Here is a 27,572-nt window from a genome sequence, read left to right on the forward strand (position 1 = left end):
ATAAAATGTTATAAGACCACACACAAAGACGTCAGTTGAGTTTGTGGGTGAGTTTAGCCGTCACTGTGACTATATTGGCATGTGGTCTCCAAGAAATCAGACATGTACAAATTACAGGGTTGGTTTTTTTTTTGACTGATGGTGTTAAGTGAACCTAATCGTGAACCATCAGTTTTTTGGAGAAGTGTTGCATAGATTCAAAATGTTTGGGCAATGGGACAAAACAAAGATTGTTGATAGGCCTCCGCGATGACATGACTCGTTACACAATAGTTGCTTTAGGAATAAAATATTGTTTGGACGTTTGTCACAAATCCCAGCAAACATTGCAAAAGCAACTAAAAGCTTATATCTCTGCTGCATGCAGTGTTTAATGGGTGCCAAAATGAAAGGCAAACAGACGTATTCACTGAACTCAGACTTGTTAGCAGGAGATTACAATAATTATGATTTATATCAGCTATATTTCCCACTATGTAGGATTTAAATTTGCAATCAAGAATTCACTGTTCAATGAATAACCTTCAGAAAAAAGAATTGTATGAAAGCTACTAGTAAATCCCAGAAGAGCAATGGGACAGTGACACCTAGTTAGTAAAGTAGAGTTTGTTACTTAAATTAAATCTGCAGCATCACATAGATTTATATTTAAAGGGACACTATAGTCACCAACACAACTTTAGCTTAATGAAGCTGTTTTTGTATATAGACCATGCCTCTGAAATTTCACTGCTCAATTATCTGCCATTTATGAGTTAAATCACTTTTGTGTCTGTTTATGCAGCCCTAGCCACACCTCTCCTGGCTGGGACTGACAGCCTGCATGAAAACAATTTTTTTTATTTTCAATCAGATGCTAGCTTACTTTAAAAGTTTGAATCCCTGGCTCTGAAAAATTGAACTTTAAAATCATATACAGGAGGCTCCTGTAAGATCTAGCAAGCTATTAACAAGCAGGAGATAGGACATTCTAAATTAAACAGAATTTGCAATAAAGAAAGCATAAACATTAGATGACTCTTTACAGGAAGTGATTAGTAAGGCAGTGCAAGTCACATGCAAGAAGGTTGTGCCTAGGGGTGCTTAATCAAAGTAATCAAACTCCTGAATGTAAGAGAATTGAGCAGGGAGACTGCAGGGGCATGATATATACACCAAAACTACCTCATTAAACAAAAGTCGTTTTGGTGACTATTGTTAAATAAACCAATTTAAAACAAGAGAAAAGGTTAATGTGAATTTATCTAAGCAAGATATAATACGGTAATATTTACTAGGCATTTAGCATGGTAGTACCCACCTTGAAAATGCATCAAAAGTTTAAAACCCTTCTTGCCCGTAACAAAACAAAAACTGAAACAACATGACGCTAGAATCCACTCTATAATATCCTTCCTGCCCAAGGAAAACCCATCTTTAGTAAAAATAGGTTACTTTTATAAAATAAACATAAAACTGCTGAACAAATTAGAAATCCTCAGCAACAGTAAATCTTTTAAATATTACATGATGTATAAAAGGTTTCTAACAACATATCGAACTAGATTATTAGGCTTTGGAGAAAAAATTGCAAATGTCAGATCAAGCTCTAATGGTTTTAGATAGAGGAGGGGGGGGGGGAATGAAAAAAATCAGGAGCATTTAAAATGGAATATTACATTTCAGGCTAAAATAGTCTATTGTAAAAATAGCAGACTTGGAGGATTTTTCGAATGTGGGTAACTTTGGTGTAGATTTAACAATACCCTTCTAAATTTTCCATGATATCTGCTTTAGTAAATAATCCTAATAATGTCACATTTAGAACTTAAAGGTGGCACTGACTCTAATGCAGCTGATCTGAACATAAAGATAACTGATATAAGACTGCCACCCACTGGATAGCCAAAGTATTATAAATTGAAACATTCAAAAAAAAAAAAAACAAGGAGTAAATGACCAATGATTAACACTTGGAGGTTGATGGCCTATAAATAATTTGATTTATTCAACAATATAGGGATCGAGTAATAACAAAAGCAATAAAAAAATCAAATTTTGAGTAAGAATTTTGGATATATGAGAACGAAAAACTCCCTATTCAATAACAAGGTCCGAGGATTTCCCAAAAAATAAAAATTATTTAGCTAGGCTCTAGAAACTCTTCACCTACTCAACAGAATTCTAAGCATCTCTTTAATGCATTTCTCATTAAGTTCTCTTTGGACTACGGACCAGACAGACAACACACTACATTAGGAGAAAACTTTACAAAGTCACTTGTCACAAAGCATCCCCAAAAGGTCTAAAATTTGAGAATGTTGCATCGCTCTCGACCATTTAAGTGTAGTTTGTGTCCAGAGAAATCATCTAATCAAAGTATTGCTGGTTGTTAGTGATCAGAAAGTTTCCGTTACCTGAGTCAAAAAAAACAAAAAACATTTAAGGTATTTATTCCAATTTTCATCTCAAAATATAGAACAGTACATGATACTCTTTGTAAATAAAACTCCTGGAATCCTAAAGCAAAAAAATATAAAACTGCAGAACAAATCTTCAACTAATATGTATTCAGATGCTCAGATCCCGTTAAAGGGACACTGTAGGCACCCCGGCCACTTTAGCCCATTGAAGTGGTCTGGGTGCTGTGTCCCTTTTGCACCTAGTGCTGCAATGTAACACATTGCAGTTCCAGAGAACTGCAATGTTTACATTGCAGCTCTAAGTCTGCCCTGTGTGGCTCTCTGCCATACAGCCATTCGCATTAGACTGCGCTCGTCGCGGGACGTCGGAGGGGACGGAGCATTGGCGCAAGGATAAGGTAAGTAAATAAAGGGTCTTTAACCCTTTATTTACCCGGGAGGGGAGGGCGCGAAGGAGGGGGAGGCAGAGGGATCGGAGTGCCAGCTATTCCTGGCACTAAAGTATCCCTTTAAATCTACTGAGCCGTCTTTCCGAGGTTTATGAAATAAGACCAAAATCTATAGGGAACTTGTAATATTGTGTGCTTTACTGTAATTTGCGATTATGCCCCCAGAAAGGTCAAGGGCCAAACAAAAGCATAGGATTATTACGTTTTATTATGTAACATTACAAACATTACATGTTTCATCAGCGTCACTTTGTGAAGACTAGGTGACTGTGTGTGAGATCCTGTCTGGGCAGCTGACAGTGACAGCTCCTAATTTGCTGATTTCAGACTTTAATTGTATGATGAATTTGTTGGCAGGATCTCTGCATATCTGTCTCCATTCATCTTTATTTACAAGCAGTTTAAATCTGAACCATTAATTTAGGTTCCTTGCTCACAGCCTCCCACTCTTTTTTTGTTCTGCCTCCAAGTTGAATGATATTCATATCGGTTTCTGGTTATTAAAACATATATTAAAGGGGAATTGCCACTTTACACCATTGCATAAACATGGGATAGCCTTTTTTGTCTTTTCTTTTTCCATAAATATTGCAGATTTAGCAAATAACATGACCACCCAAATAGTTCAGGCATAGCAAGGGCACATACAGGTGGTCCTCACTTAACGACCTACCTGCTCACACTTACGACCAGCTCTCTAGCAAGGGGATTCAAGGGATGTTAGAGAGCTGGTCTATGTTCGGGGAATGTATGTAAAATCTACGTTTGGGGAATGTTCCCCGCACACAGATCTGAGGGATTCCCTGCTCTGATTTCCCCGAACATAGACCTGCACTGGTGCGCATGCTCCGTAGCACATCCTCACTTACCAAGTCGTAAAAATGGAACCCGTTTGGTAAGTGAGGAGTGCCTGTATTGAAAATCAGGTACAGATGTAGCAAAAAAGTTTCATTTGATCTCTTCACTGCAGGTTTTCCATTTGCTGACTGCCAGGAGCAAAGGGCAGAGCTTATAACAATGATTGACGAGGAATTATTATTATTATAATTGGCATTTATATAGTGTCAACTTATCCAGCAGTGTTTTACAATATTACAAAGAGGGACATTTAGCAATAAATGAAACCATTACAAATAGTTACAGGAACAAGAGTTTGTTGGGGATCCTGTCGAACGAGCTTAAAGGGACACTATAGTCACCAGAACAACCATAGCTTAATATAGTTTTGGTGAGTACAGTCAGTCGCTGCAGGCTTTTTAATGCAGAGAAAAGGCAGTGTTCACAATGCTACCTAGGTACACCTCCTGTGGCAGCCACTCAGATGGCTAATAGAGGTGCTTTCTGGGTCAGTACTGCACAACGTGTATGGAGACACTGAACATCCTTAAAGAGATGCATTGATTCAATCCATCTCTATGAGGAGATGTTGACTGGTCAGCTCTGCATTTGATTTTGCCTCCTTTGCGGAGAATTGATTATCTCAGCCAATCCAATGCTTTCCCATGATTTCAGGCAAGGAGGCAGATCGGGGGCAGAGCCAGTGCAGTTGGACCGTGATGTGCTGTAATAAAAAGGTAAGTTTATTACCTTTTTAAGGGAACAAGTGGGCGGGCAACCACCTAAATAGTGTTTTTAACACTATAGGTTCGGGAATACATGTTTGTATTCCTGACCCTATAGTGTTCTTTAAAGATCGAGGCACCCAGTTATGGCATAAAAAAAAAGTTGTAGATTTCTACATACAAGATTATCACACCTCACAACATAAGATGAGCCACTTTGGTTTGCGTATTATACCTCTATTCTGTAGCCACTAAGGTATAAAAATAACATTTATATACACACACATCATTGAATATGTATGAACAGATTTCAATTCTGCAGACTACAGTACCTAAAGACCATAAGAAAACAATCTGCCAAACAGAAACAAAGAGGCATACACGATTTGGACAGCCCTGGTTCCAGGATTACAATTTAAAAGAATTTGGTTCTTTGTTCAGTGCAATGTTAATGTAGACACCTGGGAAAAGGTATGACATTTAAACTGAACTGAAATGGAGGTGTGTGTTGTGATAGGGGCCTTTTCATGCTGGTGTTCACCTGTGAGAGGTGAAAACAAAATATTTACCATACTTAAAGTTTAAATAATAGGTTCTCAATGACCATACTCTATATTCTCAACCCCAGCCATGCAAGCTTTAAGAATCTTTTCACTAGAGCTCAGTAAGGTCAGCCAATGCCAGTCATTTGATCAGATCCACCTGTGCTAGAGAATAAGCCCCATGAGCTTACAGGATCCTATCCACAAAGTATGCACTGTTGGTGGGTCACAAAGACTGACACTGAAAGGATAGGCAGCTAGATCAAGGTTATCCAATTATTTAATGGGCAAGTAGACCTATACAGTTGAGATGCAAATGGGTCAGGGTGCAATAAAAAATAATTTAAGTGACAGTTCAGGGAAGAAAGGTGGAGAACAGTGCATAACTATGCAAGATTATCATTGGTATAAATTACCTAAAAAGCTGGACCGATCAAATGAGATAAAATACTCTAAATTATAGATCTTTTAAAATTGTAATGATGCACGTTTAAAACTTTTAGTTACGATGCATTTTAAAACTTAAAAAATAAAAGTAGAAAATGTTGCAAATGTAATCCCTAATTCATATATTCTGCACTAGTTATAAAATCATAGTTCAAAGTAATAACAGAAAATAATTTTAAAAAAATAGTTCCTTGAGTCTAGTTTGGTTGTCCACTAAACCAAGGGATCTAAGTTCTTCAATTTTAAACCCCGGGTCACTGTTTTATTATTTTGGGCATATAAGAGAATCTTTATCAGAAATAAAAAAGTGTGGACATATATAAAAAAAATATAAACAAAAAAAAAGGTAGCCATTTTTTACTAGATTAGTTTAAAAAAGGTTATAATAGCCTCCTAAGTAATAATCAATAGTATTGGATTGTGTGGAGAAAAAAAAGACTCCATACTAGAAGTATCAAAAAAAATATAAAATCTTATATGTATAATGCCCGATTTTGGTCACTACAACAATCAACACATGCTGCAGCCTAATCAAAAGTTACCCAAACCTCACCACTAGGGGATATAAATGAAGTTGGATCGTGCTGAGAGGGATAAAAAAAAAAAACACCTAGATCAAGGTGTAACAGGGCTGCAGCAGAAAGCCAAATGTGCTGCAATAAATTTGATAAGATGTCCAGAGTGCCCAAGAGTAATACCCGCAAATAACCAGCAAAGGGTAATACACAGAATAAATGTTGTTAAAGAGGGGTATGAAACACCAAATTAATCCCCATCATTGTCCCAGACAGGCTGTTCCACGCACTAGCCCTAATCAGCATCCTACAACAAACAAATAGAACCCCTACTTATTTGCCAGCCCTCTGGGAAATTGAAATCATGTATAGGGAACAAAGGGAAGAAAAAAAAAGGGAAAAAAATAAAATAAATAATACACCCACTCGATGCACATTTTACTTGCTACCCCGGGATCATCAGGAGTGGCGACTTGAATTCCCTCAACACAGACTTTAAAAAGCACACCCTCCTTCGTGATTGGGCATAGAATCGGTCATATGAATGTGAGAATTTTATTTGTCGTGAACGGATGATAAAAGTAATGCGGACAGTGGAATAGAATAAAACCCAAAATAGATCAAGAATGTGTTATTAATAAAAGCTATTAACCAATTCTTTCAGCCAAAAACTGAATTGTTTATAATCGCTAAGTGGACAGATATTTACATCAATAGCCAATCAGGTAACTACGGAGGGATGATGGAAAGACCATTGTCATGGCAATGAACGATTGGCATGTTTACCATAAAGCAGAATATCCGCTGAATGATTCTCAATAATGATGTGCCTCCTTCTATGTAGATAGTAAAACAAATTTATTAGGACAGAGTACTGTAAGCAAGACACAATATCTGGGTATGACACCAATACCATCACCGAAAGAATGCAAACAGTCATAGATATGATCGCCCTCAAACAGTGATGTCTACATTCCTTTTGTGGGCAATCCTGGGCAGATGTCTATATAATTAACTAATGGAATCCCCAAGGGGGCAGAGCGATATGTAACATTCACTCGAGGCTCATAATTGTCACTATTCACTCCAAATTGTCTGGAGGAGCGTTATCCACTATGTGGTGAACTAAAATAGCCTATATATTATAAGTAACATAATTTACCGATCTAAATAATTAATTAAATTAGTAGTGATTTGCAGATGGACTTAGTTTAAAAATGGTTTAATCCATATTCACAATGCCACATGGGTAAACATGTAAACAAATCCGTTAGTTTCATGCGCCATTGAAAAAAATGTTTTCCGACACAGAAAATCAATAGAGCATCCCTGGAAATTAATAGATGTTTAAAATTAATCTGAAGCTCATGAGAGCTTCCCCAATTTGCTGCAAAATGAGAGCAGTTATCGGAAATATCAGTCCTGATCAGATATCTAATGTTAAGTAAATCGTCATTCCGGTTACTAATAGGCCATAAAAGAGACTAACCTAATAGATATAACATAAAGAGGTAAAGCTGGTTGAGGAGGCCAAGCAAAAAGAAGGAAAATGAAATATAATAAATTATGAATAATAATGAAAACACATACACATGGTGTACAAACGGATTAATAATATTTACATGAAAATACAGTAAAATAGATAAATCCTAGAAATACCCTACTGGTAAACCACTATATATAAATTGAGCTGGATATACTAAATTAATGACGTGTAATTGAATTCCTAGTTAAGTGCTAAAAGAAATAACATTTTCGATCCATAAATATATCTTGCCTCTCTTTGTAGGAAATTTCTGTTTTGGTATTCCTTTCATAGAGACAACTTTATTCTCTTTAAAACTTAAAAATGTATGTATGAGATCACCATTGTGGAATTCACGTACATGTTGTGAGATTGGAGTGTCTGGAGTTATCTTAATTGAATTGACGTGTTGTAAGATGCATCTTCAAAAATGTTTATATGTTTTTCCCCACGTATTGGAGACCGCACAAATAGGTAACTATGTAGATGATGAAAGTGGTGGAACAAATTATGAATGATCGAATATTACAAATTATTTTGTTGACTATGCCAGTAGCTTGTTTGGATGGAAAAATAAACAGGTAGGCCTTACAGTTGCCACATCTGTAAACTCCCATGGGTGGCACTAACCAACTTACTTGAGGTGGAATGGGAGCAAGGTGGCTGTGCACCATAATATCCGACAGATTAGTGATTCAATTTCCGATAAGGAGATCAGACGACAAAATAGGCCAATACTTTTGTATATTTTGTTTGACAGCAGACCAGCCGGTGTCAAAAGTGGCGATACAGCGTACCTGATTATCTTCATCAGTAGATCTTACAGCCTAAGAGGACATCTAGTTTTGTACTTGCTGAACTCTATTAAATGTCCCTTTTAGGAGTCTTTTAGGAGGCCCTTTCCGGATAAACATAGTTCTCGAGTTGTTAGCCTCCTGTATGTAAATATTTGTACAGTTCATTATTGCTCTTAACTACTGGCTGTATGGGATACTACTTGTTAAGGGATGAGGTTGAAAACTAACCCAGTTTAAAAAATGTTTATAGCAGTTTTATGCTCACCTGAACTTTGTGAATTTTTTATTTTACTCTTGGAATTTGTATTAGGATATCATTATTTTCTGTTGAAAACTAGAGGCACAGCTATGGGAACAAGCTGTGCTCGTAGTTCTGCTAATCGTTTCTTCTCTTTGAGGGATATTCTCTGTCTTTACTGTTCCCCACATTTTGCGGAACAGCTTGGTTGAGAGCGTAAGACTTTCACCAATGTTATTACTAGATCCATATACAAGTTCCTTAGCATCAATAACACTGATCAGTTTTTGACCAATGTTATTCTGGTTAAGTTGTTCAACACAGTCAAGAAAAGTTTGTTGGTTATTGTCCCAGAGTAACAAAATGTGGGGAACAGTAAAGAGAGAGAATATCCCTCAAAGAGAAGAAACGATTAGCAGAACTACGAGCACAGCATGTTCCCTAGTTTTCAACAGAAAATAATTATATCCTAATACAAATTACGGTACAAGAGTAAAAGAACAAATTCACAAAGTTCAGGTGAGTATTGTTTAGCTTGTCGTAGGAAGAATTTTATGTAATTCAGAGATGGTTGGTATATTATTGAAGAGGGTCACCACATCCATACTAGCTAGACAGGATGTAGAGGTGCATGTAATTTGTGAAAACTATTTGATCGCACTGGCTGTATATTGAATATATTCAATATACAGCCTCTGAGTCAAAGAGCCATTGCTCAAGATAATAGGGTGACCTGGTGGTTTATGAACATTCTTGTGAATGAAGGCAATAAATTGTGACTAATGTTCATTTAATACGTAGCATAAATTTGAACTCTTCCAAATAAATTATCTTTTGGTCCAGAGTATCCTTCAAAAGTGCTGATAGTCACTTTCAGGGAGGCCAAGAGTTGGGCCTCCTTCAATTATTTCTTTGGAATAATGATTTTAGTGCTACTTTATGATCTTGTGTCTATTTGAAGAGGTGGGGGAGTTATTTACATCTAAGAGCAGTGACATGGCATCTGGGGGCCGAGACAGTCCCCCTTAGAAAAAGACCGATCGCCAGCAGGGGAACGGCAGCGATCGGTAAGTACATGGGAAGGGAGGGCGGGTAGGGGGTTAATTTTCTTTATTTTAAATTCTTTATTTTTGTAGTGCGCATAAAGTTTACAAGCAGGTCTGAGGTGCCCCGAGAGCAGTCCTCATACATTTTCCTCGCTGAGCATGCGGGACAAATGAAATACAGGCACAATTTTTATATTAATAGTAATGCTGAGTGATTCTGTAGATAACACAGTGCGTACGGTAGTAGTGAAACGTTTACAAAAGAGAGAAACAAAATTAATGGCAAAACATCTAACAGGCTGATCTATGATTGAGTATCAAAACATAACGAGTATGTGGCTTCATAATAGCTGCACGATGAACATTCTATAGTATAACAGGCTAGTTACACATGCTTGGATTTGTTTGCTATCTAGTCTAAAACTTCGATGTGAGGTAGTCTACACTGAAAATACGCACCGCATTTTAAATGTTAAACCATACCATTGTTAGCCTACTGGGTGCAGGTGGGTGGCATCTAAGTCGAAAGTATTTTCCTGTTTCCCTACTTAGTAACAAGGGGAAGCTTATGGGCTATGAGAATAGCAGGTTGTACATACACATTCAACATGTGATGAGACGCTACAGCTTAACGTGCTAAACACAAGGCTGGGATCTATATGTTGTAATAGGCAAGTAAGTATTAGTGGGTTTGGGTGGGTTGGGAGACAGATAAGTACAAGTGTCGAGCAGGGTAATACTATACACAGTGTCCCCTTGTACCCGTCCTGCTCAGCCTATGCCCTTAGGTGTCAGGCTCAGTCCAGACCTCTTTGCAGGGTTGCGGGAGTCGTCCAGCATGTCTCTTCGGCTCAATGCGTCGGTGGTAACTGGCTCCTTGTATCTGCGGGCTGTCCTCTCTATGTGGGCCTGTGCACTGTAGGGTTGGGTTTGGAAGGTCCCCAGAGGTTGTTGCTGGTGCAGGTTGCTAGCAGGTCTCCGCTGGATCAGTGGCTGGAGGGCGGTTCTCTGCTGCCATGAGCGTCTGCGGTGGCTTCTCGCCCGGGCCATTACCCCCTCTCGTCGGAGTCGCTTGGGCATTTTGGTTCGCCGCCATGTTGGTACCTGACCGGTAAGTTGAGTCCGCATGGTGCTAGGCAGGGGTGGAGACAGCTGCTTTAGCAGGGGGATGCTTGTCCGTTGTGAGGTTAGCGGCTTGGTTGAGGTCCACTTGTACTTGGGTGCAGGCATAGCTGGTCTGAGTTTGCCTGTTGGCGGGTGTAGTCGTTTGCTGCAGCGCCCTGTGCTTGGTCTCTTCTTGCTATAAGGTGTGCCTTGGCGGTAGGAGCGGTAGGCTGTTGCTGGGGTAGGAGGGTGTGTAGTGCCCAGAGTAGGCCCGCTCTTCCTCTGCTTCCCTGTTTCCCCTGACGGGCCTTCGTGTAATAGGGAAGGTCTTGTGAGGAGTTGCTCCCACCTGTCCCAGAATTGCTGAAATGCCAGGTCCAGGCTTGTGGGCTGCGGGTTCGTGGGCGCTGGTCTCGTGAGTTGGGCTACGTCCGCCATATTGCCGGTTCTGGAGCATCCAGAGCCCAGGCTTGAGTGGGCAGCTGCAGTCCGATGGGCTGTGTGTATCAGCTTGGCAGGGACCGGGATAACCCCCGCCGGTCCATAGGGGGGGGAACGGGAGCTCAAACTCTGCCTTGCTGTACTTGCGGATGGCGGGAGAGCGGCCGTCTCCCCCACCGCCGCCATGCTTGTAGGCCGCAACATCAGGGAGCACTGATCCGGTTTCAAAATCCACATATGTGGTGTCTACTCGCAGGTCTCGGTCTCCTCTATCGATTGGGTTCCACTGTGAGTCTGATCGCGGCCTCTGCTTGCCAAAAATCGGCTTTAGGTCAGGTTAGCTATGGGAGCAGCAGCGACATGCGTCTGCTTCGTTCAGCGGTCAGGCCCCGCCCCCTAATTTTCTTTATTTCATATGTATTTTTTTTATTTATTTTTTTAACATTTACCGAGTGCCTCGACCCCTCGAGGTACTCAGTACAGGCAGAGCATCGGAAGCCTCCCTGAAGGATTCCGATGCTCTGCACCACACAGTCGGGCGTCACGTGCGGCAACCCGGAAGTGATCGCTCTGGGGGGAGCGATCTCTCGGGTGCCCGGCAGTGAGGTGGGGGTATTCCATGATGCCTCGTTGTCGAGGCATCGTGTAATACAGTTAGAGCCAGTGGCGTACATACCGGGGTCTGCGACCAGGTGCCCGCCGCAATGTGTTCCGGCCCGCGCAGAGTAAGCGTGGAGGGGGGGCCCACGGATCAATTTTCACACCGGGGCCTCATGGGTCGTGTGTACGCCACTGGTTAGAGCGGCTGGAAGCGCTCACTATCGCATCCAGTGCTCATTTTGGCCGTGGACGTACAGGGTACGTCAGCAGTCGTTAGCGGCCGTTTTTTGGCAGTCACTAAAGGGTTAAAATCAATTCGCTCTTTTGTTTACTTTGAAGCCCTACAAGCGTGATGACGTCCAGTATCAGTTAGGCAACTTTTTTAAATTAACCTTCGTTTCTATGAAAACTGATTTTTTTTTTTTCTTTTTTTTTTTTAAACTTAAACAGTGTTTACTTGGCCCGTGTGTAGCGGTACTTACCCTCTCCAGGGGCCGGCCGGGGTCCTCTCTTCTCGCCGCGCGCGGTCCTGCTCCTGCACGAGCCGCGCGCGGCTCAGCCTACGATATGATCAGTCAGGCGGGCAGTGACCGCGAGAAGCGGTCACGTGTCCCGCCCGACACTAAGAGCGCGCCGCGCGTCTCGGGCGCGCTCTTAAAGGGACAGTGGGAGACTAAATTAGAATCAGTCTCCCATTGGCCCCTGTCAGGCCACATTCCCCATACACTCACGTTTTGGGGGCGTGGATATGACAGGGGCCAATCAAAGTGAACCTTAGGGTATTTATACTCACCTGTTTCCCTTGCTCCTTGCCCTATCGTGGTTTCTGTCCAGTTTCCCTTTAGTGCTTGTATCGTTCAGTTGGTTTTTTGGTGCTTGACCTTGGCTTTGTTCCTGACTCCGCTCTCTCTTTATCCTTGCTTGCTTATCCGCTGTTTTGTCCTCTGTGTACCAGTCCTCGGCTTGTTCTACGTTACGCTGTCTCTCTGTTCCCTTGACCTCGGCTTGTTCTAGACTCTGTCTTGCTTATTCTCGTCAAGTCCGGCCATTCTAAGGTCCGGTAAGACGACCCCTGGTTTCTTGTCTCCTGACTATCTGTACTATTCCTGCGTGTTGGGGTATATTACCGTGACACCGTGTTAGCCTTTGAGTTTGACATGCTTGCCCTATAGTGTTCCTTTAATGTAAATGCAGAGTCAAGGATGTATTGCTCAACAGCAACCTATTTAATATTTTTAAAAGGATTTTATTATTATGTGCACTCACTCCAACTAAACTCATTGTGATACAAGAGCTTACGGATTGGCTGAGATATTTTCACCCATACTTTGATAAACATAAATGTATAATATTACAAAATACGTAATATTACGATACACAAAAGTAGGGTGCGGTCACAAAGCAGTGTGATGTCTCTTTAAAATTAAAAAACAAGAGCAGAACAAAGGAAAGAGAATCAAATAGAGGATTTCTATAATCCTTCAAAACAATTATAATGTAAGCATTAGAAACATACAGGGCGTTCGACTCATTTCTGTAACATGAGCAACAATGAAATCGCCAATTACATGAAAGCTTTTTAATCGCAGAACAAATTCATACTGCACCATCCCAAGGCACAGAACTGATATGGCGTGTAGCACCTCTTCTCTAATAACAGACTCGCTTTTTTTTCCTGCTATTTATCTATTTTCTCTTAGCAGTGATGAAACCCAGCTGTGAGATAATTGAGGCTGGGACTAGAAGATTCACCGCGGTAAACTGCCTAATATAGACAGCACAAATGAGGCTCTCCTCAGTCTCATTTTATATCAAATCTGATTTCATTGATTTTACTGTATACCAAATTGCAAACATAAGGTAGAAAAGTTGTAATTACACATTTTATTGATCGGTCATTACATTTTTAATCAAGTTCTCACCATAGAGATTGGCTATTATTTTATTGGCTTTTATTTATTTTTTTGGATCCAGAATTAATCTATTTAAAGGGTAAGTACTAGGAAACAGCCTAAAAACTAAGGTGGTCACATCGGTTGGCTAAGAATACAACTTTGTATTCCTAACACTTTAGAATCCTTTAAATGCAGTGGTTCTGGGTCAAAAAGAATGTCCCTGATCGTAAAGACTGACTTTTTTGAGAAAAGGCAACGATTACATTGATGCCTAATGCCATCTCTAGTGTCTGTTACTCAGACAGCTACTAGAGGTGCTTTGTGGTTGTGGTCCTGCAATCTTGGGAGGGTTGAGGTTCAGTGACCTCACACTCTGCATTTAGACATAGAACGATCATCAAAGAGATGCAATCAGTCAATACATCTTCATGAGGAAAATGTCAATTGCCGCGAATGCGGTAATGATGACATCGGCAGTGGAGGAATGTCATCTACTGTGAGACCAATGCACCAGGGCACTAAAGGTAAGTACATTTTTGTTTTTAATTACCTGGTGGTGGGCAGAAGAGGCTTTAAACTAAACCCCTCAACTATTACCCCCACAATTATCGTTTTAAAAACCATGATCATCTCTTCTAATCTCGCTCTCCTACAAATTCCTTCTCTTATCACGTCTCTAGATCACACACCTATGCATATCTCACAACCAGCTTTGAAAAAGAAATGGATTACACTGATGAACAATAAAAATTTGATGAAGTATAGAGAAATTCAATTACTCGAATTTTGCAGGACCGGCACAGATATTTAATTTACAAGACATGCAATAAACAGAATAAAATGTCATCAGCCCTCATTGATTTTTTTTCAGCACGTATGCTATAAAGAGTACCGCAAGCAAATATACATTCTCGAATATGGTAGTTAAAAGCTTTTTTTAATAATATAACATTTCTACAAATAACGTAAAAGTACACTGTATGCACTGTAACAGCTTCATCTCATTGAAGTGGTTCTAATGTCTGAAGTCCTCTGTTACTATCCATCCACTCAGAGTTAAAGAGTTTTTAATGCTAAGCGAAAGTCCTGAGCAGCAGATCTGTACTGCAATGGGCAGTTGTTATTTACGGAGAGTGGCTGCTGACTACGTTCAGGCTATTGCTGGTCATGTATAATCTCTACCTTGGCCATACCTCCAGTAGGATCTGAGCTACGGTCGATCAGGCACACCTAATTAGTGTTAAACTGCTTGAAAAAGATTTGGGACAGGACCGGTTGACTCCAGGCACTTTAACAAATTCAATGAGATGAAATGGTTATAGTATCTACAGTGTCCTTACAGTAACCAAATCAGAGGTTATTTGTCCTTTCTGAGATTTAGTCAAACCCTTTTATAAAACTGGGGCTGTCTCCAGCACCCACTTTTTCAGCGGCCCCCTTATAATACAGGCACTATACAACAGAAATGTACTTAATAATTCCGAACTGGGGAGGTATGAAGCTACAGCCTGCATAACTAGGTGCATTTTGAGAGAGCTCCATGTGAGAATGCACTATACCTACATTTTAGAAGCCTTTCTGTCTGTTACAAAACCCACAAACAGTCTTCTCTTACTTCTATTGCCATGGGGGAAAAGATCCAAGAAAAAGTTGCCAATGCAGTTCACGCAACATTGGTTATTTCTTGTTTAGTAGTGAGCTGCAAAGTGGTTCCAAGATGGCCACCCATGAAGTGAATTCTTCCTCCTATAAGGAACCATTGCTCAATATGCTGGATGCCATTTCCTGCAAGGGTGGCTTATACTACATTCATATGATAAAGATACCAATACACTGGCTAGCAAACAGGATATGAAGTCTTTGCTAAAGGATATTAGTTTTCTTTTCAAGGCTGACCTCTGTATTATCAGATAAGACATACGAACCCTTATGAGTCAAGAGAAGGCCACAGAGGATGACGCCACTGATATAAAGCCTCAACAGGCCTTACTGACACCGATTCTCCCAGAGGCCTGAAGCAAGCTGGGTGGCACCCATTGACTATACATACTTTTTTTTGTCTCTGTGATCTAATTTGATTTATTATGCCATATGGAATAATTTACTGATTAGTATGAGTACCTATTAGGCGATTTTGCTGTGTATCTCAGTGGTTCCCAAACCAGACCTCAAGGTACCCCTACCAGTCCAGGACACACAACTGGGTAATCCCTAAATTCTGGACTGGTAGCAGTATCTTGAGGACTGGTTTGGGAACCACTGGTGTACCTAAACTAAAAGTTTACAAGCTGCTTTGTATTTACCCCACCTACACTTATTTTCTTAATTTATTATCAGCTGGATATAATTTTGTATTTTGCATGTCTAAAATTTATAGTATTGCTGGGCGTATAGATATTGCCTTCTATGCATTTCTGCAGTATCAGCCCTTTCTATTCTCCCCAGCTGCGTAGTTTTTCATATAGCATCAGCATGCTCTGTTGTTCTAATCTTATCCTTTTTAAAAAGATGGTATTGAGCATTTTTTTTTGTATATGCTCTATTCTCTGTACTTACCTCAGTAAAACAAAGATTGACCAAAAAAAATAAAATAAACTGAAGTTTCTGCTTTATCAATTCAACTGAAGAGTGTGCAATCTACAGGGGGTGGATACCACAACAAAAATGTTTTAATATAAAACTGTGGGATGGTGACCCTTGACTTACAGTAAAATAATCACTAAAAGGGGCGCTGGAATAAAGTTAGAATAAAATTGAGTTTCTTCTGTATTTAAGGGGGGCAAGGGGCTAAATAGTGTTGTTTACACCATAGTGCCAGCCAGGAATACACATTACATTACTTCAAATCAGATCACAGTTTTCTCTTATCTTTAAGCCCCTATTGTAGGTCTCGGCTTTTAATGTAAGGTGTGTGAAACCTAAACTTTATTTACTATGTAATGGAACCACAATGTTATATTGTCTGGTATTATTGGTATTATAGGAAGATAAAATAGATCTCAGGCAACATGGTCTCCACTGTGTAATTCACTGCAGTCACGTAGCAAATGCAGTTTGTTTTTCCACTATTAAAGGGAACTAAAACTAAAAAATCAGTTGCAATAGAAGGTTCCAGGACACTTCTAGAAAGATAACAACTACATCATCTTGTAGTGGTTATGGTGCTTGGAGTGTTCCTTTAAATGGTCTTTTTATACATTTCATTGCATTTCTGTATAATGCATTAAAGCAACATGGGAATATTGATCTTTACATACCTTCCAATATTAGCAAGCATAGATGCAGACAGGGCACAGCAATGAGGGAAGAGCATGACCATAAAATGAATAGACTTGTGCAAAAAGAGCATGGGTTGCCCAAAAATGGGGGCATGTCAGTCTGGCACACATGGACTGGCAAACCGGCAGCTGTAGTGGCCAGCATCACAAACATCTTGCTCTGAAACACTCTCACATGGCCTGTTGGAATGTATGTGTGTAGTTATTTTACTAATATTAATATCAGAATGAATACAAATTTGATAGACTCGTATTCCAGGCAATGATTGGAAAATGGGAATTAAATTATGAATATAATTAATTAATGGAGTTGAAGGACTGTGTGTTCAGGAGTATAGCCATATTATTGTGCAGTGTGTGCACAATTTATTTTTTATTTATTATTCGTGGAGAACAAAATAAAAGTATATTCATGACCCTTAGTTGGGAGTAAATTAATGGATTTAAATATCCCACTTACCACTTCTCCCAAAGAGGCTGCAACCATGTGCTTCACTGGTGACAAATACGAAGATGGATCAGTGTGTAAAAGGCTTTTCACCGTTTCATAAGTGACAAAGAATGCTGACGCTGAAACAAAATAATTCACAGCGGTTTTATTTTATTTTTAGCAGGAAGAAAAAAATGTTATCACGAAATAACAACTTTGCAGTCATCAAACGCAGATGGACTCAAGATTTTCCTTTCCAAACAAACTCCAACCCTTTTTATATATATTTTTTTAACTCATAATACCCTATTGGGCATTCCATTTGCACCTCCGAAACTCTAAATAACCGTTATAAAACTAAGCTATAAGTCACCTAAAGTCCAGCGCTGGATAAAGCTCCCAGCTCTGCTCTGCTCTCCCTGTCACCACAGTAGTAAAATGGTCAATCAAATGCTTTCCATAGCAAAGCACTTGATTGGACTTTTTTTTTTTTTTTTTACAGTCTCAGAGCACATGCGCACACTCTGAGCTGTTAAGGAAAACTTGGAGCGGGAGAGAGGGAAGGAATACAAACAAACAAATAACAAACATTTATTGGTACATTGGTACATTGGTACAGGGAGGTGGGGAGAGAAACCCTTCCCGGGCTGCCTGCAAGAAGAGCTTATTAAATCTGTAGCCAGTACGCTTTGCACACTCATGATAGATGTCGATTTTGCGCAGAATTAATATTCTGTCATGTGTAAAATTTCAAACTATGATGCAGCACATCCAGACTCCTACCTCCATTGCCACTTCTAAAAGTGTCCATCATGGTTGGAGTAACCTTGTAAAATAATATATTCATAACAAAACCAGACCATAACATACCAAGAAATAAATCTTAATTACCATTCGGAAATGATCCTAGAGCCGTGGAAGGAACTCCTGCATAGATACCACGAAAACCTCCAGATTTGTAAAAGCCAAGAGGACTCTGCAGTCTGGTTTTGACCGTGTCCAATGGAAATAAAATGAGGTCAACACACATACCCGCTATGCCGCCAGCCTGTAAAACAATGGGTTAAACAATGATTGGTAAACATTAGCAAACTGACTTCCATTCCACAATGGACATACATAGATTTACAGGATGAGAGGTCTGGAGCTCCCCTGTGAGTGGCACAGACCATAGGGAGCTGGTACTTAGAGGAAAGCTTAGAATTAGACATTTTTGTTTTTGTCAAGTATAGTAATCTTTAGCAGTAATAGGAAAGGCTTAGTATATCAACATACACTTTATATTAGTACTTTTATATAAGATCACATTCATGAACATAACGATGTACAGAACCAGATCACGCACTTTGAGCAATACAATGGGGAAGAAGGATTTTAATGGATAGATAGAGGTATATATTTGTATGGAGATTGCACTAGAATTGTAATAAAGTACTCTTTTTTTTTTTTTTTTTTTACTATTTGGGATAAAAGTGACTGTTCAGAGGGACATTTGCATGATCCCTGACACCTATCACTGCAACAATAAATCGATGACTTAATTACACTTCAATCCTGTTTGGTAGTTTTGCATGGATTGATTTTTATCTAGAAAATATTCATTAGTATTCCTGTGGTGATCACATCAAATAGATGAAATCTCAGTCTATCAACAGATGTTACGTAAATCACAGACTGCTGAAAGAGGGGGGGGGGGGGGGGGTAGAGCTTCTGCTTTGTGAAACTAAGAGCAAGGGGTCCTTAAACCACTGATCAAGTTTAAAGAAAGAAAGAAAGAAAGAAAGAAAAAACAAGAAAAAAAAAAGAAAATAATGGTTCTTCATGGAGCAGAATTGTAGATGCTCTACTGCCTCCTTTTACTGAGGTGACTAGGCAGACCCAGGAATAACCCCTGGATTTAAAACTCTGTCCAGGGTTCATCGGTGTAGAATCACCCGAAGCCTTATACCCAAAGTAGTTCCTGGGCTTTAGGTAAGCATTTTTTTTTTTCGTTTACCAATGCCACAGGCAAGAGGCAGGGTTGGGTCTGGTGGGGAGCATGTGTCCTCATTACAAAGCAGTTGACAGAGAGCATGCAGTGTGCATCTGGTGAGGGTGCTGACAACTTTAAGTGCTCCTTTGCAATCTGAGCATTTACAAATGACTGAGCTCAGCCACTGAGTTCCCTCGGCCTGCACTCTGACTCCTCACTGTGCGCCAGCAATGGTAAGAACAATTACCGTTCTCTGCATAACTGATTAGCAAGCGAGAGGTGGTTTCAGTTTTTATCCTACCCTTTAAACTTGCACATGTCTAAGCATAACCTTAAAGGGACACTGTAGGCACCCAAAAAACTTCAGACCATTGAAGTGGTATGGGTGCCAACTCCCATCACCCTTAACGATGCAAGTGAAATTATTGCAATTTTTCTAAACTGCAATAATTACCTTGCAGGGTTAAGTCCTCCTCTAGTGGCTGTCTACCAGACAGCCCCTAGAGGTACTTCTGGCTTCTTAGACGACTTTTGGTCGTCTAAACAACGCTGGATGTCCTCACGCTATGCATGAGGACCTCCAGCGTCGCCGGAATCCCCATAGGAATTGAATAAAGTTTTCCTATGGGGAGGTCTATTGCACGCGCAAGGCCATTACTGCGCATACACATTAGGTCTTCCCCACCGAAGTCTGCCGGCGGGGAAGACCTAATGTGCATGCACGGCAATGGCCTTGCATGCGCATTAGAGTAGCATGGGCGGAGCCTGAACCAGCGCTAAGGGACATCGGTGCTGGATTCAGGTAAGTGTCTGAAGGGGTTTTAACCCCATCAGCGACATGGGATGGGGGACTGGAGGGAGGGGGGCCCTGACTAGGGCTACATGGACAAAAACAAACGTGATTTAAATAAAGTGTCCCTATGACTTAAAGGTATTCTCCAGTGCCAGGAAAACAAACCTTTTTTTACTGGCACTGGAGAATACCTTTAAGTCATAGGGACACTTTATTTAAATCACGTTTGTTTTTGTCCATGTAGCCCTAGTCACACCTTCCTTGACAGACACAGCCTGCACTAAAATAGGTTTCACTAGAAGTTGTAATCTGCTGCTCTGTAAACCGAATTTTAATCACACAGTGGGCCCCTACATGGTCTAGAAAGTTATTAACAGAGCAGGAGATAAGAAATTCTAAATTAAGCAGACTGAGCAATAAAGGAAATGTAAATATTAGATCTCTCTTTACAGGAAGTGTTTAGCAAGACTGTGCAAGTCACATGCAGGGGGGTGTAACTAGAGCTGTATAAACAAAGTGATTTAACTAAATGGCAGAGAATTGAGCAGTGAAACTGCAGGGTCACAATCTGTACACCAAAACTATTTCATTAAGCTAAGGTTCTCTCATTGACTATATTGACCCTTTAACTACAGAAGGACCATCAGTATAACTCCAAACAGTGCATGAGCGATCAGGTCACCAATCTCTGTAAGCATGGCATCAGCAAAGAGCAAGCAGTAAACAGAAAAGTCCTTTTTGTAGAAAGCAAACATTTTCAGCAGAAAGCCTACAGACACATAATTTGAATTTGTGCCAATACGTGTAACTTAGCTTGTCCCATATGTTTTTATGTCACTTCGACTGGCTGTAACCATCCAAGGCAATAATGAATATCGTTTATTGCCTTTGGTAACTGGAAATCAGTCAAGTACAATGCTTGAGGAATAATGCTTATCCCAGGCAATCGTATGAATACCCTTTCTAACTGTTTAAGAAATCAAGAATACTCTCCAGGATGTAAGCATATAAGTGTCAAAGAGTAACATACAGGGAATAAGACACCAGGATAATTTCTGAGAGCTTAACACAAGATGCAAACCACTGGTAAACCTCAGGAATAGGAAAAAAAAATGAATGTGTTAATATCCAGATAAAAAGAAAAATCCTGGAGTCTGTAAGAAAGAATCTTACAGACTCATACGATTAAGATTACTCTGAACCACAGTGAAAGGAAGAGCATAGTGAAAAGAAAAGAACTGAAAACGCATAAAGCCTCCAACGTGCAACATTGTGGAGATAGATTTATAACCTGGACATGCAGTCCTGCAGCTGGAACAGGCTCTCTAGTCTTTACTGGTGATGTGACAGGGGATAGCAGACACAGAATAAATTCTGAAGTGTACAAAAACATGAGTCGTTTCAGCAAACATTTCATCTTACAACTGGACAATAAACCCAACGTATACAGCTCATGCAATTAAGGAGGGTTTCAGGGCCAGTGCTATATTCTTGACTGGACAAGTCAGTCACTTGACCTCAGTCTACCTGGACATAGGATCTTCTTGAAGACAAAAAGGCAAAATACACTGAGAAATTGAGGAACAGAAAAAAAGAAAGTTCAGAAGTTGCTGAATATCACCACGTAAAGCATACAATGAATAAATATAGATATATGCCAATAATCGTCTACAAGTGGTTCTCCTGCTCTGTCACAATAATCGTATCGCATATGCTGTAGTTGCTGTGATTATTTCTCTAGGAATTACAGCTCACACTTTAACCCCTTAAGGACCAAACTCCTGGAATAAAAGGGAATCATGACATGCCACACATGTCATGTGTCCTTAAGGGGTTAAAGCCAGTTAAATCTAAGAATGGAGCGAGAGATGTCACTCGGATGCATGGGTTACATGTTAATGAATCCGATCTAATGGCTTCATGTGGGAAATTAATTTTGCTTGGCAAACTGTCCAAAGTAGGGTTAAACTTGTAAAAGGGAGGTAGGACAGAGGTAGGAGTGAGGGGTAGGTGTTACATCACAATTCCTGGTTCATAGCAGTGCCATTAAAGGTACACTCCAGGCACCAGCACAACATATATGCATTGGATAGATTTAGGTCTTTATAATATTGCATGGTTTTATTTTTGCATGCACGTTTTTATGTTTGTTTGTTTTAAACTGGTATCTGTTAAAGAGAGCCTGTCACGAGAAGCTTAGGAAATGTGGCTTTGTAGAAAGAAAGGTTATCTTTATACTCTGTTACCGTTTACAGCATAATGCTGTATTTCATTGGCAGTAACACTTATGAAAACAATAGGTTAAATTAAAGAAAATGTAAAGTACAGTAGTGTGTTTTCTCATATATTAACACAGATTTTCCTAAAACGGAGCCAAGCGTAGGTTTGCAAAATCTTTGGCATGAATAACATGTTACATGGAATAAAACGTTTGGGGGAAAAACAGCACTTTATAACAGCATCACTTAAGTAGAGTGGTTTAGTTGTACCAAAATTTTGGAGTTGTTTCTAAACTTCTATTTTTTTTATTTTTTTTTTAAGTATTTAGTATTGAATTTTCAATTTGATTGTGGGGAGATTAAATTCTCTAATTTTAGATCAAAATGTGTTCACTCATTTGTCATGTTTTCTTGTTCCTCCATCTCAACCCAGCACTGCAAAATAAGTTGTTGTTTTTTTTATAAATAATATAATTATAAAATGTTAATTGCTATCTGTTGTGTTACACAAAGTACACACCAAGCACCCAACCACTACAGTGCACTGTAGTTATTGTGTGTCAATATCTCCCTAGTGTTGTCCTTGGTGTGTTTCAAAACCATTTCACCAGTTTGACACAAACCAAGTGGTCCCAGGTCCCTGTAGCCCAGCACATCGCTGACCATATTACTAATGAAGACGTTCCACTTCTACATTGGTAATATTGGTAGGTTTTGGCTAATGTGACCTTTTCGGAAGTGGTCTGCTCACTCAAAAAAAAAAAAAAGGAAAAATATACCTCCTTCAAAGGGAAAGGGCGGTCAGGTTGAGGAGAGGATATGAGTAGTATGGGGAGGTAGTGTGGCGTGATGCCATTGGTTGTCTGTGCTGGCGTTAGATACCAGTTTTGCACAAAATTCAATTTGTTGAACTTTATTCTGGGCTGACTAATGATGTTGCCAGAGGTGGTGTTACAGCTAAGGAGTTAATCTGTGCATGTGCAAAGGTCAATGCTGCACATACAGACTCCATGTACCTTGAGAACTTCAAATCACCGAAGTGGTCATGGTGCTTGGAGTAAACCGCTCTAATTTTGTCCATTTTGCAAGGTATTCATTAGCTGAAAACATCAGCCGACAATGAACTAGGACAAAATATTTAATATATTGAAACATGTTTAGGCAAATAATTCCTTTAAAGGAACACTTTGCCACCATAACAACTTCATGTTATGGTGCCAGGAGTGGCTGGCAAACCCCCCTATTGTAATTAGTCAAACCGTTTTAGAATGGTTTAACTCTTTACATTGCGTCCACTAGGCACCACTACTAAGGACAGCCAAACAGACGTTTCTAAGCAGGAGCTTTCATTAGCTCTCCAAAGCTAAACCCTGCTGTGCAAGGCAAGCTATGGTTGAGTGTCAGCTGAACAATAAACTGGATATCCCCGACCCCAAACGTGGGAAAGATTAAACAATCAATGCTGTGGAGGGCAATCATAAAACAGGTCAAGAAGAATGAACATTCCATTATCATACCAAAGTGGGTACATGGGATCTGGGAAAAAATATTTCCTAGTCAGTAGACAAAGCATCAGCTAAAAAACACCCTCTTTTTTCCTAGCCAGATGCTTCTCCTGGAGAAGCATTGAGGACACAGTGTATGCAAAGCAATTGCCATATACCACCAATCCAGTGCTAAAAGAATCTAATTAGGAAAAAAAGTCATCAGTGAGAAAGCATCCTGCATTAATATACTTTGTATTCTATTGTCAAATGTCAAAAAAATGTAAATCTATTTGTGTCCGAAGTCAATAGTGAGTGGTATTTTGTCTAACCATCCACTAGTAGGCTAAAATAATTGCAAAATGTAAACACTCCCAGTGCTCAAAAACAACAGTTTTCATTTGCAAGGTTATAGGGACAATATATATATATATTTCATTTCATTAAAGAGACAAAGTAGGCACTACAACCATTACATCTTATTGCATCCATTAAAACGCATGGAGTCCACTGGCAAAGTCATTCATTGATCAACCATTTCAAGTGCCCACATGCCAGCCTCTACTAGAATTATGGCTAAGGCAGGAATTGCACACTTCCTTCTAATTATACCAATTCACACCAGCTCTCTCAGCCAATCGCAGCCACGTATTACTGCTCAGGCTAATGCTTATTCATTAGCTAAAGCAGCACAGATGAGATCTGCTGCTGGGGACTCTCATTCAGCAATAAAATATTAAAAATGGTTTAACGTGAATGAAAGGAAAGCAACAGCAGACTCCAGACACTATAATCACTTCAATGACATTAAGCAGTTACAGGGCCTACAGTGTCCCTTTAAAGGAACATTCTGAGCACCAAAAAAATATTTGTGGTTATGGTGCCTGTAGCGCCCTGGTGCCATCTCACGGTAAAACGTCAAACAACTCACCTGGGTCCCTTTGGGCACCAGTGCCACATTTGCCCCATTCAGTCTCCCCCAGCAGGAGAAATTAGCGCATATCAGGACCACAATAATTGACTGAGAGCGTCTTTGCTCTATTAGGCAAACAAGATTCTCCTGCTGGAGAAGACAGGATGTAGTGGATGCAAAGAGGTAGCAAAGCAAGACCCAGGTAAGTTGTCAAACCGTGCTAAAATATTATGACGTCTTACCAGGGCACTCCTGACACCATATCCCCTAAAGTAGTTATGGTGCTTGAAGTGTTCCTTTGAGACAGGGTGGGGTACACTCTAAGCACTATGACATTTCTTTAAGGCAGGTGGGGAAAATTTCCTGCTGGACTGCTGAAGCTGGTGCTGACTGAACAATCATTGCATGCAGGAGAGTGACTTGAAAGTCCTCATCCCAGCTGCAGACCTAATGACAGCCTATGAAGACATTGGGGGGAGGATCTGTAATTTGTGTGTGTCAATGTGTGTTAGTACATGTGTATATGGGTCATTCTGTGTGTTAGTGTCAGTGCATGTGTGTATGGGTCATTGTATGTACCTATGTGTTAGTGTATGGGTCACTTTGTGTGTGTCTGTGTTTGTGTCCATTGGTTTATGGGTCAGCATATTTGTGTGTGTGTGTGTGTGTGTGTGTGTGGAGGGTTCAGTGTGAATGAAAAATGTTAATTAAAAAATGCAATAGTTTTAGCTTGTCTGTAGTGAGCATGTGTGTGTCAGTGAACATGTGTCAGTGAGCTTGTCTGTAGTGAGCATTGCAGAGAGCTCCAGACTGACTAATGCAAACCTGGAAAATCAGTTGCAAGTAGCAACATCATCAGTACCAGCTAACATCACATGCCTCACCAAAGAGAAGCAGTTCAAGACATCATATTAGGGGTGAGTCAATTAAATGTTAGGCTAAATATAGCATGTTTGTTTTTAAAGTGACACTATAGGCACCCAAACCAGCTTATTGAAGTGGTCGGGGTACAGTGTCCGTATTGCACTTAGTGCTGCAATGTAATGTCTCGGAGACAGCCACTGGAGGTGCTTCCTGCATCATAACAGACCTTTGGTCTGTTATCTGATGCTGGACGTCCGCGCGCTCTGCATGAGGACATCCAGAGTCAGATTTTTTTCCTGTTAGGAAAGCATTGATTCAGAATGTAAGCTCATGGAGCAGGGCCCTCCACCCCTCTGTTCCTGTACGTCCAGTTGTCTGGTTACAATTACATGTCTGTTAGTCCACCCATTGTACAGCGCTACGGAATCTGATGGCGCTATATAACTAATAATAATAATGCATGTGCAGCATTTGCTGGACATGCCCATTAGCGCCCACTCGTAGCGGAATGGAGGAGGAGGCGGAGTCACTACCCAGTGCCGATAGACATCCTATCGCCGATGCAAAAGTGCAATACGGACACTGTAAGTAAATAAAGGGTTTTTAACCATTTATCCACCTGGGCAGAGGGATGCGATGGAGGGGAAGGCATTGGGAGCTATAATGTCAGGAATACAGTTTTTTATTCCTGGCACTATAGTATCTATCCCTTTAACCCCTTAAGGACCAAACTTCTGGAATAAAAGGGAATCATGACGTGTCAGACATGTCATATGTCCTTAAGGGGTTAAGTTGATAATTTTGTAACAACTTTTTCTCAATTCTATCAGTGTATATTTCTAATGACACAATGATTAAGTGATTTTTTTTTTTTTGCAAAAACGGTATAAGTCAGGGGTAGTCAACCTGGTCCCTACCGCCCACTAGTGGGCGATTTGGGATTTCAGGTAGGCGGTGGTGGGTTCTGCAGAAAATACCCAGTGAGCCTCGATGGCCGTGGAGCAAGGCCGGCACAGGAGATCCTTTCATCTCCCTTGCTGGCCCATGCAGAGCCAGCCTTGCTGTAAGCCCCCTCAGACTGGTGAGGAGATCAAAGATCTCCCTCTTTTACCAGCCCACTGGCACTTCGTTCCAGCAGAAGGAGGGAAGGCCTGGGAGGCGCTGTGTTCCTACCATGAGCAGGAAACCATGGAAATGCTCCACTACAGTGCTGTGCTCGCAGGAGGACAGGAGAGTCAGCATGCATCCAGAGGAGCTGCAGGCTAAAGTGAACATGCTACCACTGGACCACCAGGGCATGCAGTATTATGTCCCCCCTCCCTGGTAAAAGGTAAGAAGAAGGGAGGGGGAGACATTAAGATATATTTTCACAGCATAGGCCCTATGCACGCTTCACACATACTACACCCCTCACACTGTCTGCCCCCTTCACACACACACACATTGCCCCCTCACACACGCACTGCACCCCTCACCCACATCCAGCAGCACTCACACATACTGCACCTTTCTCACACACACACACACACACACACCTCACAGACACACATAGAAAAAAAAAAAAAGAATAGAAGATAGAAAAAAAAGGAAAAAACATTTAATGTTAATACATTTTTTTTTTTTTTTTTAAACCACTTTTTAAAAAAACAAACGCACTTGCGCTATAAAATTAGGTACTGTGGCACTGGTGGGCGGTAAGGAAATGTTACCATCAACAAAGATACAAAAGTGGGCGGTAGGTATTAAAAGGTTGACTACCCCTGGTGTAAGTTATGAGCTTGGTTACTTTTTTCTTTAGCTCAGAAGAGACATTGCTGCTTCTCATGATGTTTTACAGGTTCTGTAGTTGCACCTGTAAAAGCACATAACCCTTTGTTTCTCAAGAGGCTCTGCTGCAGCTACTTCAAAGACCATCTTCAGCACTCCAAGACATTATGCAGCAGCCAGTGAACACACAACACTCTGCATTCAAAGACAGTCTGCAGCAGCCACTGTACACCGTCCCCTGCTTCCCAGCATATTTTCAGCAGCCATTGCGCACACTTAACCCTCTGTT

The 27,572-nt window shown here is 40.5% G+C and overlaps 1 protein-coding gene across 1 annotated transcript in view; it reads right to left on the minus strand.

Moving 5' to 3' along the window:
* SLC25A26 (solute carrier family 25 member 26) overlaps positions 1–27,572 on the minus strand; it is a 131,002-nt gene that overhangs the window by 99,138 nt on the left and 4,292 nt on the right. Inside the window, exons 2-3 of the mRNA XM_063427542.1 lie at positions 18,163–18,319; positions 17,302–17,411 (exon numbers count right to left, since the gene is read on the minus strand). Of these exons, the coding sequence (XP_063283612.1) occupies positions 17,302–17,411; positions 18,163–18,319 (267 nt within the window). The remainder of the gene's footprint in view (positions 1–17,301; positions 17,412–18,162; positions 18,320–27,572) is intronic.

Source organism: Pelobates fuscus, chromosome 7 (genome assembly GCF_036172605.1).
Source record: "Pelobates fuscus isolate aPelFus1 chromosome 7, aPelFus1.pri, whole genome shotgun sequence".
Classification (NCBI taxonomy): Eukaryota; Metazoa; Chordata; class Amphibia; order Anura; family Pelobatidae; genus Pelobates; species Pelobates fuscus.